This window comes from Muscardinus avellanarius (genome assembly GCF_963383645.1).
Source record: "Muscardinus avellanarius genome assembly, chromosome: 2".
Lineage (NCBI taxonomy): Eukaryota > Metazoa > Chordata > Mammalia > Rodentia > Gliridae > Muscardinus > Muscardinus avellanarius.
In genome coordinates this window covers 1,096,485-1,114,064 of record NC_137787.1, presented here as the reverse complement: position 1 = coordinate 1,114,064, position 17,580 = coordinate 1,096,485, and the positions used below count along the sequence as shown (strand labels likewise).

At 62.5% G+C, this 17,580-nt stretch overlaps 1 protein-coding gene across 17 annotated transcripts in view; it reads right to left on the bottom strand.

The window, feature by feature from the left end:
* Positions 1 to 461: 461 nt before the first annotated feature.
* The window catches only part of KIF1A (kinesin family member 1A), a gene marked incomplete at both ends in the record, with an annotated part of 61,910 nt that continues 44,791 nt past the window's right edge, over positions 462 to 17,580 (bottom strand). For 7 of the 17 annotated variants that reach the window (XM_080689738.1, XM_080689753.1, XM_080689747.1 and 4 more), the window contains 12 exons: positions 462 to 504; positions 998 to 1,116; positions 1,604 to 1,796; positions 2,441 to 2,593; positions 3,278 to 3,402; positions 3,950 to 4,027; positions 4,400 to 4,597; positions 5,433 to 5,578; positions 5,928 to 5,989; positions 6,605 to 6,738; positions 8,106 to 8,220; positions 17,164 to 17,269. In XM_080689738.1, coding sequence (XP_080545864.1) covers positions 462 to 504; positions 998 to 1,116; positions 1,604 to 1,796; positions 2,441 to 2,593; positions 3,278 to 3,402; positions 3,950 to 4,027; positions 4,400 to 4,597; positions 5,433 to 5,578; positions 5,928 to 5,989; positions 6,605 to 6,738; positions 8,106 to 8,220; positions 17,164 to 17,269 — 1,472 coding nt within the window. Of the gene's footprint in view, positions 505 to 997; positions 1,117 to 1,603; positions 1,797 to 2,440; positions 2,594 to 3,277; positions 3,403 to 3,949; positions 4,028 to 4,399; positions 4,598 to 5,432; positions 5,579 to 5,927; positions 5,990 to 6,604; positions 6,739 to 8,105; positions 8,221 to 9,143; positions 9,168 to 15,242; positions 15,270 to 17,163; positions 17,270 to 17,580 lie in introns of all 17 variants that reach the window. The other 10 variants (XM_080689751.1, XM_080689740.1, XM_080689754.1 and 7 more) reach the window with 3 other exon arrangements.

The following is a 17,580-nucleotide window of genomic DNA, read 5'->3' as shown; positions in this document are numbered from 1 at the left end:
CACCCTGACAGGCTGGAGACACCGGGGGAGGCAAGAGGCCGGAGGGTTCCCTCTGGACCTTGCGGGCCTACGTGGAGGCTTTGGAAATAAATACTTATAAATAGAACACAGTCTTATAGTTAATTTCCCAGTGGACTGTTTCAACATCACTAACTAATGTATATTAAGTATAAGTCTGTCTATGCTTAAAAAAATATTAGAACGGCAGCGATACCCCGGGTCTTTTACCCTCTGGCCTTCCAGAAATTTCCCAACTCCTTCCCCCAGAGCAGTCTTGGAAGAAATGACGACACATACAGTCTCTGCTGGGGGCACAACCACGCGTGGCACAGGCCGGGCCAGAGGCGGGGTCGCTGGCCCCGGGAGTCCCCTGGTGGGGCGGGCTGGGCTGCGATGGGGGAAGAGCCAGGGCGGGGGAGCGGGCAGGCCCGCGGCTGGCCGAGGGCTCCGAGGGCTCAGGCTCACACCCTCATCTGCGCTGACCTCCTTCTGGAGAGCTTGGATCTGCGGAGGACCAGGGAGAAGCAGGGGTCACGGAAGCCCTGCGCCCCTCCCTTACACTTGAGGGAGGGGCGTGGTTTCTGCCACATCATGATAACCCTGCAGAGACCTCCCCACGCCCAACTTAAGAGTGGGATGTGAGCCGGGCGTGGTGAGCACACTTGTAATCCCTGCGCTTGGGAGGCTGAGACAGGAGGATCGCACAGGTTCAAAGCCAGCCTCAGCTACTTAGTGAGGCTCTCAGCAACTTAGTGAGACCCTGTTTCCAAATATAAAATATGTCTGGGAGTATAGTCTGGAGATAGAAAGCCCCTGGGTTCCACCCCCGGTACCACAAAAAAAAAGAGTGGGGTGTGGGGTGTGGATGTGGGAGGGGCAGGGTCCCGCCCTGCATCATGGCTAGAGCGTGTATTCACCGAGAGCCCAGCAACGACACAGGAAGGGGCAAGCGATAGCCTGGGGGGAGCCCGGAGGCCCGCTGCCGCCGCGTGCCTACCGTATGGTCCCGGCCAGGAGGGGGTTGAAGGCGTACAGCCAGTCGTGCATGTCCTTCTCGCTGTGGGCCTGCAGCAGGATGCCGCGGTGCTCCGTGCACACCGCGAACGTGTTGGGCGTCTGCCAAGGAGGAGGCTGTGAGCGGGCCGGGAGGCGCCCTAGGGGGAATCCTGGGGGCTGCAGAGGCGCACCTCACTGGGGAGGGGAGGCCGGGTGGGCTCTGCAGAGCTCAGTCCTCTGCCCCATGGGCCAGGTCCCGCCTGTGACGCTGGCTGAGTTCACCACCCGCTTCCCCCATGGAATAAAGAGTCTCGTGGGCACAGAGCTGCCTCCCAGAGGGCTCGGCCTGCCTTCTCTCTAACACAGGGCCAGGTGCTGCTTGCTCTGCGAGGGGTCTGCACAAACTGTGGGGCCCACGCCAGCTGCCTCCGGTCCCCAGCAGGACATCGCTGGTGTCGACACTGGCGACTGTGTGGGAGGACGCACTGCTGGCCTTGCCCGGACCACGTGCCCATCACCAGTGGTCATCACCAGGACTAGGAGCCCCGGGCCCACCCTTGGGACAGGCCGAGGGCCTCATGTCTGCCGGCATGGCCGGCCGGCCCACCTTGAGCATGGCCTGCTGGTCCTCGCTGTACTCCACCTGGGCGGTGGCCAGGTTCAGCACGAATCTCTCCACCGTGTCCCTGTCGTTGTTGTACATGTAGGCGTAGGGGCGCCGCACCACCACGAAGCGCTTGGCCCAGCCGGCGGTGTGCGGCTCCAGGAAGTGCAGGTACCCCTTCTTGGAGACGATCGGGCTGCGGGGCAGAGACTGCTGGCTCACGGGCCCCTGGGCAGCCGGCTGGGGCCCACCCTGGGGCGCACAGTCTGCAGCCTAGGCCAGGTCCCAGCGTGCCAGCCACCGCACGGTGAGAAGTGGGCGCAAGGGACCCCTGGCAGGACTTGTCTGGGAGGCCAGAACCGCCGGCCTGCCTCTGGGCCAGCTTCCTACTGTGAACAGGAGGCTTACAAAACCTAGAGGCTGTCCCCGAACTGTAACATACTGCCCAGGAACCTGATGCCCTGACCCTGGGCCCTGCTCAGACCACACACCTGCCTCAACAACCTACTCCTTCCCATGCCTGCACTGGGACCGAGTGTGGGTCTGCCCGGGCCCTAGTATAGAGGGGCCCCATCTGTGTGTCCTAGGGGGGCAGGGCTGCCCCTGCACACAGCTGAGGGGTGGGTACCAAGCCCTGGTCTAAGCTCTGCCCTGCACACAGCTGAGGGGTGGATACTGATCCTGGTCCCAAGCTCTGCCCTGCATAGTAAGGTGTGGGTACTGAGCCCTGGTCCCATGCTCTGCCCTGCAAAAGCGAGGTGGGGCTGCCTGACCCTTGCTGGCGCAGAGCTGGCTGGATGCGCCTCACAGTGGCTCATCAGGGGCGGCTACCCCACGCACCTGACTCGGATCTCCTGGATGTCGGGGACCAGCAGGCGCTGGGGCTCCTTGTCGGCCTCTGTGGCCCGGGCGGGGGAGGGCGTTTTCTTGGAGTCAGCCTCTGGCATGGGCTCTGGCTCTGGGCTGGCCGGCCGGGAGCAGGGCTGTGGGGTCCTGGGGAGCAGAGAGTTGCTGTGGCCTTCCATGGGAGGCGGCACCTCCTGGTGCCCGCCCACAGAGCTACCGGGGGCAGCCTCTGGGGTCTGCCCACCATTCCCACAGTAGGAGGCCTCGGGTCCCCACTGCTGGCAAGGGCTTCCCTATGACCCGAGGCCCAGCATCGGCAGGCCAGGCCGCTGCTCCCGGCGCTCTCCGCCTCTCTCCTCCACCCCTGCAGGAGCCGACCCAGCATCTCCGCAGCTCCAAAACTAAACCAAGGTGACACAAGGCCGAGGGACTGCCAGGCCCCAGGGAGGCCTGCCTCGGGGGTGCTGGGTGGGGCGGTGACGGCGGATGGCCGTTCTGCGCAGTCCTGGTCTTTCAGGCCCCAGATCTGCCCGTAACTCTCTCTCACTGGGGATTTTAGAGCCAATTCCTGGAACAGGGGTTTTTGCTTTTCACCTGTTTCTGGTTTTTATCACCAACGCATTTTTGTAATTGTGCCAGGTAGGAGCCAGAGGGGTGGCAGGCTGGGCCTAGAGAGGCCAGCACACCTGCACCAGGCCCCACCTCCAGTGGGAGTGGTCACAGGCCCTGCCCTCAGTGGGTGTGACCACACGGCACACCTCCAATTGGCATGGCCACACAGACCCCACCCCAGCAGGCCACCTGTCTTCTCCAGGAGCCCAGAGCACTCACCGCACATCAGTGGCACCATAGCGCCCTTCGACCAGAGAGGGGCAGGTGGAGGAAGGGGTGAGTGTGGCCGCCCCCAGAGGGGACATGGACGTGTCCCGCATCAGGGTGACAGACATCTCCGAGAGCTGAGGGAGACAGGAAGCCTTGTTCAGGGGTCAGTCTCAGGGGCAGGACTTGTTCAAATCTCAACTTCGGTCTAAGGCACCCTACTCACTCTTCCCAACCTCAGCTCAAGATGCCCCAGTCCCCAGAGACCCTGGGCCCTGTCCCAGCCCCTACACACCCTGCCTGCCCCTCCCAGAGCATCTGCCCTGACCCAGGCGGCCCGCAGTCTCCTGAATGCACAGGCGGGCGAGGTTGTGCCCACCAGCAGGAGGGGCTGGCACAGAAGGCCCTGGGCTGGCATGAGCTCCATCCCGACCTGGAGCCGGCAGCCTTGGGAGCCCCTGGGGGGTGGGGCACAAGACCTGCTCCACTTGGGGAGGGGTTGAGCCTGCAGAAGAATGTCCCAGGAGAAGGGATGGAGGCCAAGGAAGGGCCAGCAAGGGCCTGGGAGGACACCTGGTGGCCCTGGACTGGCCAGCCCCCCCCATGCTCCCACCCTCTGGGCCAGAGGGTCTGTTCTCAGGAAAGCGTATCCTGCCCCTCCCAGGTAACAGCCGGACCACCCACCTTGCTCTCGCTGGCACTGATGCAGACGTGGCTGTGGCTGTACTCTCTGTTGAACGTGTGCATGAGGAGGCGCAAGCACTGTGGGGTGGGGGCGTGCACGTCAGGGCAGCTGCCCGCACGGGCCTCCAGGACACAGAGAGGGCAGAGCCAAGCACCAGGTCACGGTGGGCAGCACCCCTCACCCAGGTCACCAGGTCACGGTGGGCAGCACCCCTCACCCAGGTGTGGGGCGACGGGGGAAGTGCCTAGGGGCAGCCGGGGCGGAGGAGGCTGGGTGGCGTTCCCAGTCAGCATCCTACGAGCAAGTCTGGCTCTGGGTGGAGGCGGTGAGCTCCCCGTGAGCTCGGGGATTCAAGAAAGGCCAGGTCAGTAAGAGGATAGGGTGCCAGGGTGGGGCCTCCCAGACTCCAGTTTCTGAAGGCTGTGTCTGAAGTCAGCGCCGACACCTACCTTGACAGCCAGCTCCCGCTGCCTCTCGTTGGGAGCTTCCAGCGGCGATGGCCGGCCCTCGGCTGACAGCGGGGAGGAGGCCCCAGAGGAGCTGCGGGACTCGGAGTCGTCGCTGGCCGGGGACAGGGCCTCGGGGCCCGGCCGCTGGGTGGTCTCCAGCTTCTCTCGCAGCAGCAGGTAGTGCCGGGTCTTCTCCACCTGCACCAAGAGGGCGGGGCTCACCGGAGCCCGAGGGGAAGGCAGCCCTGCGGGCCCCTTCCCAGTCGGCCGGCAAGCCAGTGCCCTCCCTCGGTCCAGGCCCCACCAGGAGCAGACATGTGTGTCCCCCACAGGGGCTGTGCGGCCTTCGGAGAGGGCAGAGGGCCTGGGAGCAGCAGCGCTGGGCGGTCAGAGCCAGCTTCTGAGGTTGGCTGCCCCAATAAAGCAGCAGGGGTCCCCACCCTGCTTTCTCCCCGGCCTTTCTCTTCTCTGTCCAAATGCCCTATAGTACTCTGCGGCTAAGTCAAGAACAAGCCTGTTCCAAGCTGGCCGTATACATACATACATACATACATATATATATATATATATATATATATATATATATATATATATATATATATATATATATTTCGGTACTGGGGATGGAAACCAAGGGCATTCTACCTCCAAGCTACACCCCCGGTCCTATTTTTTAGTCTTTTAAAAAATTTTTTTGAAACACAGTCTCACTGAGTTGCGAAGGGCCTCGCTAAGTAGCTAAGGCTGTCCATGAACCAAGATCCTCTGGTCTCCACCTCCCCAGATGCTGGGAATACAAGCGTGTGCCACCATGCCTGGCCTGGCTGTATTTTTGACGGGTTCTGCAAAGCCCTGCAGTGGGCAGTTTGAGAGGCGTGTGCTCCATCTTGGGGGTGACCTGGGACCCTGCTTGTGTTCCTGGCAGGCGTTGGGCAGGCACCAGGCCATCTCCTGCTTCCCTCCAGGCCAAGACCATGGCGAACGTAGCCACGCGGGCCCCGCCTCCCAGCCCAAGGCAGCCTTCTGGGCTAACCTCCTGGAGAAGGCTCAGCTTCTCCAACTCCCACTGGTGGTCCAAGATCAGGCTGTCACTGCGGGGCCGCCAGCCAGCCAGGTTCTCCTCACCCCGGACGTAGGCCACGGATGTGTCCAGCACCCGGCGCCGCCGCCGCTGCATCCCTGCATGGACGAGCAAAGCTCCACCCTTCCGATAGGTACCAGGCTCCTCCCGTTCGTCAGGGGGGCTCAGCTGCTGAAACCCTCCCTTCTGGGATCAAGATCAGCCTCCCCCAGCCTCTGTGGGACCCAGAGCCTCAGGCCATACTTCCACAGGAAGCCATCCAGCCTGGCTGCAGCCCAGCCGGCTGAGACCTGGGTGGCTGCAGGGCCAGAGAGCTCGGCTCATCTTCCCATCCTAGGACAACCCTAAGGCCACAGGCGGGCACTTGGGTTTTGCAGGTGAGGGACCCCCATGTGCAGCAGAAGCACCCTGACTCTAGCCCCAGCAAAGAGTAGGGGGGTCGCCTACCTGGGCTGCCTGCTTCGGCCACATGGCACAGGCTGAGCTCGTACACCCCCGTCACGCGGTTGCTACAGGAGCAGAGGGAGGGCACGCGTCATCCCTGGGCACTGTGATGGGTACTGCTCTCCGCCAAGTGTGCATCAAGCACAGACCTAATCCCACGCCTCAGCCAGGCCGCCTCCCTCAGCAGGGGGAGCAGGGGTCCCCTTCCTGACCCGCGGCCAAGTAAAGATGTGTTCTATGACTCCACTCAGTGCCCAAGGGCCAGGACTCCAGAGGGGCCTGGACTTTGCCCCACACCCCAGCACTTGGCATCTGGCCCCATGGGTGCTGCACCCATGGATGCCCTCCTAGTGCCAGGACACTGATTCTACCCAGGACCCCAGCACAGCCCTCTCATGCAAAGGGGCTTCGCCGGGCGACCTCCCTGACGACAGGGCTGGCTTTTGAGGCCACCACGTCCTGACCCACAAGCTCCTCCCCTGATCAGAGTAGAGGGGAGATAGAGCACAGGAGGCACCCAGGCGCACGGCGGATCCCCTCTCCCCGCCAGCCTCGCTGGAGACGGCTTCCTGGACATGTGTCACACGAGTGACACACTACGGGGCACACCCAGGACCACTGTGCGCGGAGTCGCGGCCGGGGAGGTGGGCCAGGCAGCACTCCTCCCACGGCAGGCTCACCCCTCCGAGGCCCGCAGGCTGCCGCTGCCAAACAGATTGCGGATGGAGCGCGAGGCGGGCAGCTTGGCGTCGCGGGAGTAGAAGACCATGCAGAAGTCCTTGGTGATGACAGCCGGTTGGGTGCAGTTCTCCATCTGCAGGGTCAGGGGCATGGCTGGCACAGCAAGACCCGGGTGCTGAGAGCCCTGGCCCCAGGGCCCCTTCAGCCCTCCCCCGGGAACAAGAGCCTGCACTGACTGGCCGCCGGCTGGGCCTCCCACCCGGCAGGAAGGGGTCTCGACTCCTATCCTGAGCCAATCCTGCGGGTGTGTGTGTGTGTCAGATCCAGGCCCTGCCTCCCTGCTGCTGGGTGGGGTTCCCAGGTGGGGCCGTCTGACCTGGGCCTTTCCTTGGGCCCGGGCCTTGCCATAGAAGCAGGAACACGCCTGGAACCTTTGTAGGTGTCAACACGGACCCGGCCTGTGACCCATTCCTGCACTCCAAAATACCACGGGGACCAGCTAGCATGGGTTACACACAGAGCGTCCTGTGCCCAGTGCCTGCGGCAGAGCCTGCCAGCTCAGCTGAGGCTGCCTGGCCTCAGCCCCGGCGGCAGCCACAGGCATCCCCATGTGCAGCCCGAATGATGGGGCCCTAGGAAGTGGTGGTGCCGGGCCCCACCTCCCCAGACCTCTGCTTCCTCGTTACTGTGCCAGCTCGACACATCCACACCGCTGGCCTCTACCCTACTGTGCTGTGGAGGAAGGCCGCGGCCATCTGCCATCGCCTGTGGCGAGACCCTGGGAGCAGCAGCAGTGGGGTGGGTGCCTGCTTTTGAGCTATGGAACGTAGATATAATCTCTGGTGGCACTGCGGCCACTCTGCAATCCCAAGGACAAAGTCCACATGTTAAGGTTATCCAAGCAGATTAGTTGTGAGCGGCACCATTAAAACTACTGGATTTGGCTGGGTATGGCAGCCCATGCCTGTCATCCCAGTATTTGGGAGACTGAAACAGGAAGATCACAAGTTCAAGGCTAGCTTAGGCAACTCAGTGAGATCTTGTTTCAAAATAAAAAAATAAAACAGGGCTGGGAGTATAGCTCAGAGGTAAAACAGCTCTGAGTTTAATCCTCAGGACCACACAAAAATAGATAAAAAATAAAAACATAATCTTTTTCGGTACTGCAGATGGAACCCAGGAGCATTCTACCTCCAAACTCCACCTTCGGCCCTATTTTTTTATTCTTTACTTTGAAAGGGGGTGTCACTGAGTTGCCTTACTAACGCACTTGCAACTCACTTGAGTTGCAGGGGGCCTCACTAAGCAGCTGAGGCTGTGACCCGCGATCCTCCTCTCCTGCCTCAGCCTCCCAGATGCTGGGATTACAAGCGTTATGAGAACTTAAACTGTCCTGAGAAGAGAGTGGGGCCGCCCGGGGCTGCCCAGGGCCGAGGGCGCCCACACTGCCTGCTCACAAGCATGGCGGGCTTGGGGCGCCACCCGGCCCAGGCCTCTTGCCTCAATGTAGGCAGAGAGCGTCATGTAGATCTTCTCCCGATAGGGGGTGACGCGGTTCAGCAGGAGCGAGTTGTGCATGGAGCTGTCCCACGCCGCCTCGAACTGGTAGAAAGTCCTGGAAGAAGCAGAGGTGAAAGATAATGGTGGCTCCCAGCGGGACAGGGACATGCAGACAGACAGATGCGGGCAGCCGCAGGGGGAGCCCGGGCTCAGGTCAGCAAGCCCAGGCAGGAGGCCAGAGGGACAGGCCCCTCCGTACACAGGACGGGGCCAGGCAGCAGCCCCATGTCTGAGCAAGGAGGTGCCACACCTCTCCCTGGGCCTGCGAAGAAGGGCCTGAGTTTGCTGAAACCTTCCCGGGCCCGTCTCCCCCAGCAGCAGACTTGCCCTGCGCCAGAGCCAGCCCTGGGGAGGATGCTTGGGGTGGGAGCCGGGTGCCCACGGCAGCAGCAATGTGGGGTGCCCTGAGAGCTGTGCCCCAGGAGCACAGAGAGAGCAGGCTCCTCTCTCTGCCCAGCCTCTAACCCAGGGGGAGTACGTGCAGTGCTACCACGCCCCGCAGGGTCCCACCCGCTCCAGCCCACTCTGAAGTGGGCTCTGCATTGTGACAGCTTCTGTTTACAGATCTCCGGAGCGCCCTTCTGAGGTCAGGTGCCCATTAGGAGGCACGTGCCTCCATCTCCCACGTGCCAAGCCATGGACTCCGGCCCACACAAGCATCCTCACAGAGACACGTCAAGACACAGGGACACAGACAGTGGCAGCAGCTCCAACGCGGCCAGGACCTTCGAGGAGCGCCGGGCCACGTGGGGGCTCAGAGCATAGTCCAGGGTGCGGGGCGCGGTGCCTCACAGGTCAGGACATGGGGCGAAGCAGAGGGACTGGGCAGGGCTGCTGCCGGACACACGCCACTGAGGGGAGGTCCGGGGAGTGGGGACAGCGGGCAACTGGCACGGGCAGAGAGCAGATGGGCATCGGGGGAGAAAGGAATCACAGAAGAGGGCGGGCGAGGGGGCGTTAGAGAAGAGAGGGCTGTACCTAGAGTCATTTCCCAAGGAAACGCTAGGGAGGCAGCCAGGACACACGGACACACACAGAAGAGAGCGAGATGTCAGAATGGGCAGCGCACGGGCCGGGAGCCCCAGCCTGGCCCTGCAGACGCCCCTGCCCTCGGACCTCCCCAGCCGCGCCCGCCGCAGCCTGGCCCAGAATGAACACCTCCAACTGCCCACTTCAGACGCCACACGGCTGCTTCCATCATTGTCCCCATTGCTACGCTGGGGCAGGGGCTGTCCCGCTTCACGGAAGGACACGTCCTTGGATTCAGCAAGCTCATGTGTGAACGAGAAGGAAACGGGCTGGCACCGGGCACACAGCGCAGGCCCCTCTTCGCCACACCTGAGAAGGCCCTGCCCTGCCTCCTGCTGGGCCCAAGCAGCGGGCCTCTGTCCACCTGCCCCGGAAGTCGGAAGCACGTGGCCGGCTTCCTCCCCTCTGAGCATGTTTGTGTGCAAACACAGCCCCCTCTTCTGTGTGGCCTGGGAAAGACACACTCCCCAGCCCAGCTCCCCCTGGCGTCTCCACCCTGTCCAGGACCCACTCTGTGCAGGCTCAGCTCCTGGGGGTGGGGTGGACCCAGTGTGGCCCTGGACCAAGACCAGGTGAGGGGAAACAAGCTTGCTTCCCACAAGGCGCTGCAGCCCTTGGGGTCTTGGCGGGGAACCCCTCAGTCCAGCTGGAACAGGGTCTGGCGCTGCTGGGAGGGCAGTGAGCTTGACCCCCATAGCCCTGCTGTGGGGTCTCCCTATGAAGCAGATGTGGGCCCCCAGGGGGCTCCACTGCCTTCAGGGTGTCCATACCTGGGACTAGCCATCCCCAGTACCAGGGCTGACTGGGCACATGATGCTGCCCACAGATGGCAATCCCCAGCAGCCGCCGGCTCTGCGGGGGGGGGGGGGCACGAGTCCCAGGCAGCTGACCGTGGGACGTCGCAGGGAGAGTCCTCTGCAGACCGAGGTCTGCCTGACGTCAGTGAGACTCAGAGGGGATGAAGTGGGTGGACTGGGGTGGGGTAGTCTGCCACGAGACCCAGGGAACACGCAAGCATTGTGTGGGAACCGTGGGTCCGCACCCTCCATCACGACAGGAAAGCAAGGCTAGGGAAGCAGAGAGGTAGCCACGTCTCCCTGCCATGGCGAACCCCAGGACGAGGACTGGAGGCCTCTGGGAACCATGCAGGACTCCCACTGCATAAGTGGGCACAGGAGCTGCTCAGGATTCAGGAAGGGAGCCTGCGTCCCACTCCCCAGAGCCTCTTCACGCAAACCATCCCAACTTCAGGAAAAACCCTCTGCCTGGGTTTGAGTGTAGCTGGAGCACCCCCAAGCCTCCTGGGCTGAAATGCAGTCCCCATTCTGAGTCTCTGAGAGGGCAGGTCCTGAGGCGGGGCCTCTGGGAGGTGGCTAGGGGGAGGGCGGCTGTTCGAGTACAGCCCCTGTGATTTATAAGCAGGGACCAGACCACACCCACATGCATGTCCTGTCTTGTCACATGTTTCTCCAGGCCACCTCGGGGCCCTGCCAGCAAGAAAACCACCAGCAGCAGCCCAGCCACGTGAACCAGAACTGTGAGCAGGAATGAGCCTCTTTCCTTCAGAAGTTACCCAGCCTCAGAGGCTTTTCTAGTATCACAGAAGGGATAGATGGTCCTTAGATACAAGAGGACATGCAGCCCAGATGTGGAACATCAGAAACACTTGGGAAACTGAGCTGGCCCTGCAAGGGTTTCATCATGGGCTCTGCTACCCCTCATCCTGCAGACCCTCGGAATCCACCTGTCTCATGGCTGGGAAGTTGGCCAGGGCAGAGACGGGCCCTCCCCAGGGTCTACCACCAGCAGCCAAGACTAGGGCCCAGCTCTCTCGCCTGTCCCTCCCTCTCAGGCACAGACATCCGCTAGTGACACCATGGAGACTCTGCACAACCTGCACGTGCACAGGGCCACCACACCCTTATTCAAGACGCACTTCCCTAAGGATGTTGCCCAGCACTGTCTGTCCAGCCCCCGTGACAGCAGCCTGGCTCTTAATCCCTGTGGCCAAGGATCAGTGCTTCGGACACCTGCTGCTGCCCTCCTCGGTTCTGCCTCCACCTAACAGCTTCCCCTGCCCCTCCCTGAGCACACCCTCGCTCACTGTGGTAGATGTCCTCCCATTGCCACGCTCTGCTGCCACTCTTTAGAGAATCTTTGTTCTTAGATCAATACTGTACGTCATGCCTGCTGCCGGGGGCTCCTCAAGGTGTCTCTAACCCACTGGTGACTTTGACGCCTGGCTCTTCTTACAAGTGTCCAGGGTCCTGGGTAAACAGGCATGTCAGTGCCACCCTCACACAACTGTGTTTGCTAAAGATCTGAACGCCAAGATCTGCACGCAAGGCTGCAGTCAGAAGCTCTTGGTGGCCAAGGGCAGCTGAAGAGAGGCGCTACTTTCCGGAGTGGCCCAGGGCCTCTGGAAGGCCATCTGAGGGCTGGCTTCCTGGGGCTGTGTCCCCTGGAATGCAGTCCCAGTAGGGCTCCGTGGGAGCACAGCAGGTCATACAGAACAGATCCCGCTCAGAGGGTTGATGCCACGCAACGCACAGCCAAGGGCCAGCACTCACTGCACGGCCCCAGAGCCACCAGCCCAGGACCCAGCAGACCCCGGGGCAGCCTGAACCTCCCTGGTCAGAGGCTGTTGCCAGGGCTGTCAGGCCAAGCCATCATGTGGCCTGTGCTGACCTCCCTGAGCCCTCCCAGCTCCTGGAGGGCAGCTGTGGCTCCCAGGTACTGACAGTACCCCACCCCTGGGCTGTGCTGCGGGAAGCTGGAGAACTGAACCCCTGCCATGGGCGCTGGAAGCCTGGCTGGGGGCGCATATCCATTAGATCAAGGTAGGCAGAGAGAGATGAGCTGGGCAGGTCAGTAAGGCGGCCTGGAGGAGGTGGTACTGCTGCTGGCCGAAGCCACCAGGACTGGGGCATAGGTTGCAGATGTGCCAGATAGAAAGGGCAAGCTGGAGAGAGCTGTGCCCTGTCCACACCAGGCCTGGGGCGCACAGGCTGCAGTGGCCTTGAGCCGAAGCTACAGCTCAGAAGGACAGCCGGAGTTGGCCCTGGAGTTGGTTGGCCCTGCAGGAGACAAAGATGACTCTCCTGATCCCAACATGAAGGTCTCTGGCGTGGAGGAGGCCTGGCCCTAGGGAGATGCGGGCCAGCCCTCAGCCCGGTGGGGACCGCCTGCCCCACCAGCCCCTGCCCTGTGTGAGGCCGTCTCTGGCCCGGGATCTCCACGCAGGGCGCCTCTCCCAGCTCTCTGCGTCCCAGCAGGTGGGGCCTGCTGCCTGGGGATCTGCCGTGGGCGGGGGCCTGGCTGAGCTCTTGGCCAGCTCTGAGCTTCCTGGACAGACCACGCTGGACGTAGTCATGCACCCTGCAGGGTGGCTTGCTGGACTGAGGACTGGCAAACAGCACAGCATTAGAGAACAGACAGGGACACGGGTGTCCACAAGACGCCGCGCCAAGCCTTCACAGGGGCTGGGAGAGCCTCGGCCATCAGGGCCGGCCCCGTCTTGGGGGAAATCAGTTCCCTCGATGGTGTGCCAAGCTGCTCCTCAGCCTCCAGGCGCCTGGTCCTGGGAGGAGCCTGGCTGGGGCAGGCAGCATGGGAGGCTCTGGGCAAGGCGCGCAGAGAGGGCGGAAGGCATGACTGCATGGATACGACAGGGTGCCAAGCTCCAGTCCTCACCCGTGTGTGAGCGACACCGGCAGCCTCCCGGCAGAGCCCCCCAGCAAAGAGGCTGCGGTTCTCAGGAAGACCATCTTTTCTCAGGAGCTATGCGCTGACTGACCCGGTTGTAGATGGCACAGTCTCCTGTGCCGGGCCCCAGCCACGGCCTCTCATTGCCTCGTTGATCTCACAGCACCCTGAGCCTGCAGCTACCATCCTTATCTCAGTGGCACGGAAGACACAGTTCCAGAAGGTCTGGCCACTTGTCTGAATTCTACAATAAGCACATGCCCCAGGCACGTGGCTGCAGGGCCCTGGCTCCTCTGAACCCTCAAGACCAAGGCCCTCTGTCCCCTCTACGCTGCCATCTGCTGGTTGCCGGTACCACCACCATGGTGTTTCTTGAGAGGCTCAACAGTCTTGGAGCCCTGACCCTGTTCCCCTCTTGAGGCCTCCTGTTGAAAGCCAAGCTTCCAGCCCGCTGCCCACTGAGGACGGACCAGCTCATCTCTGAGATGGGGAACAGACACAGGAGGGTCCGGGACCCCCACTCAGGATCAGGGCGTGGCCTTGTGAAGCCTGGGTGCTGACAGAGGAGGCCCGCCTCACCTAGAATCTTCCCGAAGGCACCAGGTGTTTGTTTCGGGGCGTGCGTGGGCACTGTGAGGTGTGACTGAGGTCTGGCGGGAAGAGACTGAGAACAGAGACTCCAGAAATGGAGGGAAAGTAAAGAGAAATGCTTCTAACTACCCCTGCCCCCAGCCCCATCAATTTACCTGCCTGGCCCCGTGTCAAGCCCACCAACTGGAGGAATACACCACTGCTGTGCTCTGCTCCCTCCTAACGACCCATAAGAGGCCCTAGTCTGCAAGGAAGTGGCTCCTGATTCTCGTGGACTCTCTCCCGGTCAGCTGACTCCTCCCAGGCTTTATCCTAGAATCGAATCTCGTTCTTGCTGTTGAACTGTGCTCACCCTGCCCCCATATTTCCCGACGACTGGGACCAGCTGAGCACCCCTCAAACATACAGAGGCTATGGAGCCTGAATCTGGACACATTTCACCTCAAGACAGAGAACACTCTGGTGACCTCCCGGGGTCACGCCGATGGCCTGGAAGCTTCCATGAGCCCAGGAAACAGCAGAGCAGACAGGCTTCCCAGCCCCAGGTGGTGCTAGCACAGCGAGGCCTGACCGGGGCGGCTTGCCTCCAGGACCAGCGAGCCGCCCTCCAGCATGCCTGTCCTGGCCGGCGCAGGAAGCAGGGCCTGCGGGCTGTGCCTCCTCGAGAATGGCCACCACAGCAGTCGTCTCTGGACACGGCTTCTGTCTCACCCAACCAGGTCCCCAGTGGGGCCCCTGGCCCACAGCAGCCTTTGAAAAGGGCAGATGTATTCACGTGTACGCTTCCTCCAGGCCACCATGGGCCTCGCTGCCGCTACCCACGCACAGCCATGGCCACCATCTACATTCACGCACCAGACCCAGGGCCTGAAGAGGGCGCGACCTGAGGGGTCCCGTCCAAGGAGGCGCTGGCAACCTCCCAGCTGTACGGCTTAAAGGCTCAAATGTTTGTGGCTTCCAATAAGCCGACCCACGACATGACCACCACGAAGCTCTGTCCACGAAGCATCCCACGGGGCCCAGAAGGGGCTGCCGTGGCATCACACCACCGCACTGGATTAGGGACTGGAGGTCATCCGTCCCTGGGCCCTGCCGAGCCCCAGCACTGGGCCAGCCTGGGAAGGGGCCCTCTGAGCTGGGGAAAGGGAACCTGGGCCTCCCTGCCAGGCCTTTGGCTGAGGCAGGTCTCTTCATGGGTGTACTGCCCAGCGTGGCTGGGACCGGGGATCCAGGCTGGAACGCCACCCCTCCTCCAGCCCGGCCAGGCGAGGGGCGCGGGGCAGCTGGGGGTGGGCTGGAGGAGGGGTCTCCTATGGCTGGGTCCTGTCTGCCCCCGTTCCCTGTGCTCTCCATTCTGCCCTCGCAGGGAGTGGCTGGCCCACATGGCAGCCCAGGGCAGCCCGGAGGCCAACCGGCATGCAGGGACGCCTGTGCCCACGCCAGCCAGGCTAGGGGTGGGAGGAGCGGGAGGCCAGCCAGCGTCTAGAGGCAAGAAACTACAGAAGCAGCCCAAACCAAGGAGTGGCAGGAGGGACTCAGCCAAGAGGACGGGTGGGAGGCAAAACAAATGAATCGGTAAAACCAGAATAAAGTCCAAGGAAATGAATGATAAAGAGGGAGAAACAGGAGGGTGGTGAGCAAGTTTAGAAGGACCAAAAAGCTGGAAATTAAATGTTCAGGGTTGTGTGGGTGACCAGGGAAGGAGGAGGGAAGGAGAGGGGCCGAAATAAAACCAAGGGACACAGATGGTACCTAGGTATGTCCGAATCAAGAAACTGCCTGCGAAAACACAAAGGGTCAGAAGTTAGTGAGGCCAGGGCCGGGCGGGCACAGCGGGAGGGAGAAAGCGGGGCCTGGGAGCGGGAAGAGGCCGAGGCCCAGGTGAAGCGTGTGGGCAGCCTGGGCACGCCGCCTCTGTGGGCAGCGGGCCTGGGAGCGGTGCGGGCCCCGATGGGATCCCATCGTCAGCCATGGTCCACAGCCCACACGGGCCCTCAAGGAGGAGGGGGGAGGGGGAAGGCCGAGGGGGAGGGTGACGAGCAGGGGAGGGAGCCAAGCAGGGCCAAAGCATCCAGGCCAGTCTAAGCTCCACCTCAGAAGCACCTCCCTCCACCCTGGACCCATGGCCTTGACCCCAGGCACAGAGCTGGACGCTCCCTCCCATCTTACAGCCCTTGGAGAACCAAACCCCTTCAGTGATGGGTTCTTGAGCCCCAGGAAAAGAGCCCAACCTGTGTAGCCAGACCCCCAGACTCCTCCGATGTCCCCCGTGCTTAGCCAGGGCCAAGCCCCTGCCCCAGGGTGCCCCTTAGCAGCTAGGCTGGCCAGGAGAGGAGGAGACCCCAGAAACATGGCCCTCAGCACAGGGAGACAGCGAAGGAGGGAGGCTCAGAAGATGCCCCCACCTCCTCATCCTGCCGCCCCCTCCCCCCAAACCCAGGGGCCTCCTGTGCAAAGGAGGGGTCAGAGGTCAGGGAAAAATGAGGTCACCTCCCAGGCCCCAGAGCTCGCTCAGCAAAAGGCAGGCCTTCCTGGCCCTTGCAGTTCCCTCTGGGGTCCTGATCCCTCAAGACAGGCACGGTGGCCCACACCCTCAGGCAGCTCCCACACGGGGGCAGCAGCCTTCTCCATGGCTGGCCAGGAGATGCAAGGCCAGAGGAGACCCCAGATCACCCACCATCTTCCCCCAGCCTGCCTGTCCTGGTGTTACCTCTGTGAGGGGCAGCCCAGCAAACCCAGACCCTCCTGGGCAGCATTGAGGGCATGCAGAGCCACCTCTGTCCCCACCCGGTCCACTGCCCTTGCTGCTGCCCAGCACTACTCTGCCCCACCCGGCTCCCCTAGCTGCTGCCCATGTGACTCTGGTGCAGAGGATGCGCCCTTCCCGTCCCTCCTGGGTGTCTGTGAAGGAGATGGAAGATCAGGAGACATCTCTCCAGGGCCCTGTCCTGTGGACCTGGCTTTCCCTTACGGGGTGCCACTCCCCACCCATCTCCAAACTCACCCAACCCCTGAAGACATTTTCCCTACAAACACATCCTGGCTCCTGCATGCTGGGCCAGGTCAAGCCTCCAGGGAGCAGCTCAGCTGGGGCTCAGAACCCCGAACAAATCCCCCCACCGAGATCAGCTCTCAGACACAGTCACATCGGCTGGATATCTTCCCCAGGGCAGGATGGCTCCCACAATCCTCCCCCAGTGAGAGGTCCCCAGATGTGATGTGGCCTCTCTCACATCCCCCCACTCCTAAAGAACCCCGCAGGGCTGCCAGGGACATCCTGGGGCTCCGCCCCCTCCAATGCCCACTCTGGGAGCTGGGCCTGCCCAGGCTGCACGGGTCTTGGCCACCACTCAAGAGCTTGCGAAGAGCCCCATGATGAGAAGCAGGTGCTGCCCTCCTGCCCACCTGCAGGACCCCACACCCAGGACGTGACAGCCACAGACCGTCCTCAGCAGTGTGGCCCCAGAAGCCCGGGCTTGGAGCTCCAGAACAGGAAGACACACTAGTCAAGCAAGTCTAGGGGCCTGCCTCCAGTGGCTGCCCCATCCCCTCGGGCCTCAGAGTGGAGCGCGGGAGCTCTTGAGGCTGGGTCAGCAAGGCTGTGGGACTGGGTGCCGGTGTTGGTTCCGAGGAAGTTGGGGCCAGCACCCACCGTTGTCCCTCGGGGACTTACCGGTCATCCTGCGCTGGGCGGACATATCCAGATGAGAGGATGTTGAGAGACAAGATGTTGGGGTCGATCAGGGACTCGTCGGTTTCTGGGGTGTTTCGGATGCGACCTGCGGGAAGGGCCATCGCCCTGTCACCTCCCAGGAAGCCCTGCGGGTGGCAGGGCCCGCTGGCAGCCCAGGCTGGGCAGGGGCCAGTGAGCAAATGGGCCCCACAGGGCTGTGGTGGACGGGGAGGCCTGTGGCCAGCCCCTCCCCTACTGTCTCTTCCCTGCAAACCATAATCAATCCACACCTTCTGCGAGATTCTAACCACCCAGCCCAGAGAGCACAGGCCATCTCCCTGCTCGAAAAGGAGCCCTTCAGGCAAGAAGGAGGGAACATTTCCACTTCTTTTTAATACAAAGAATAGTAACAAAGAA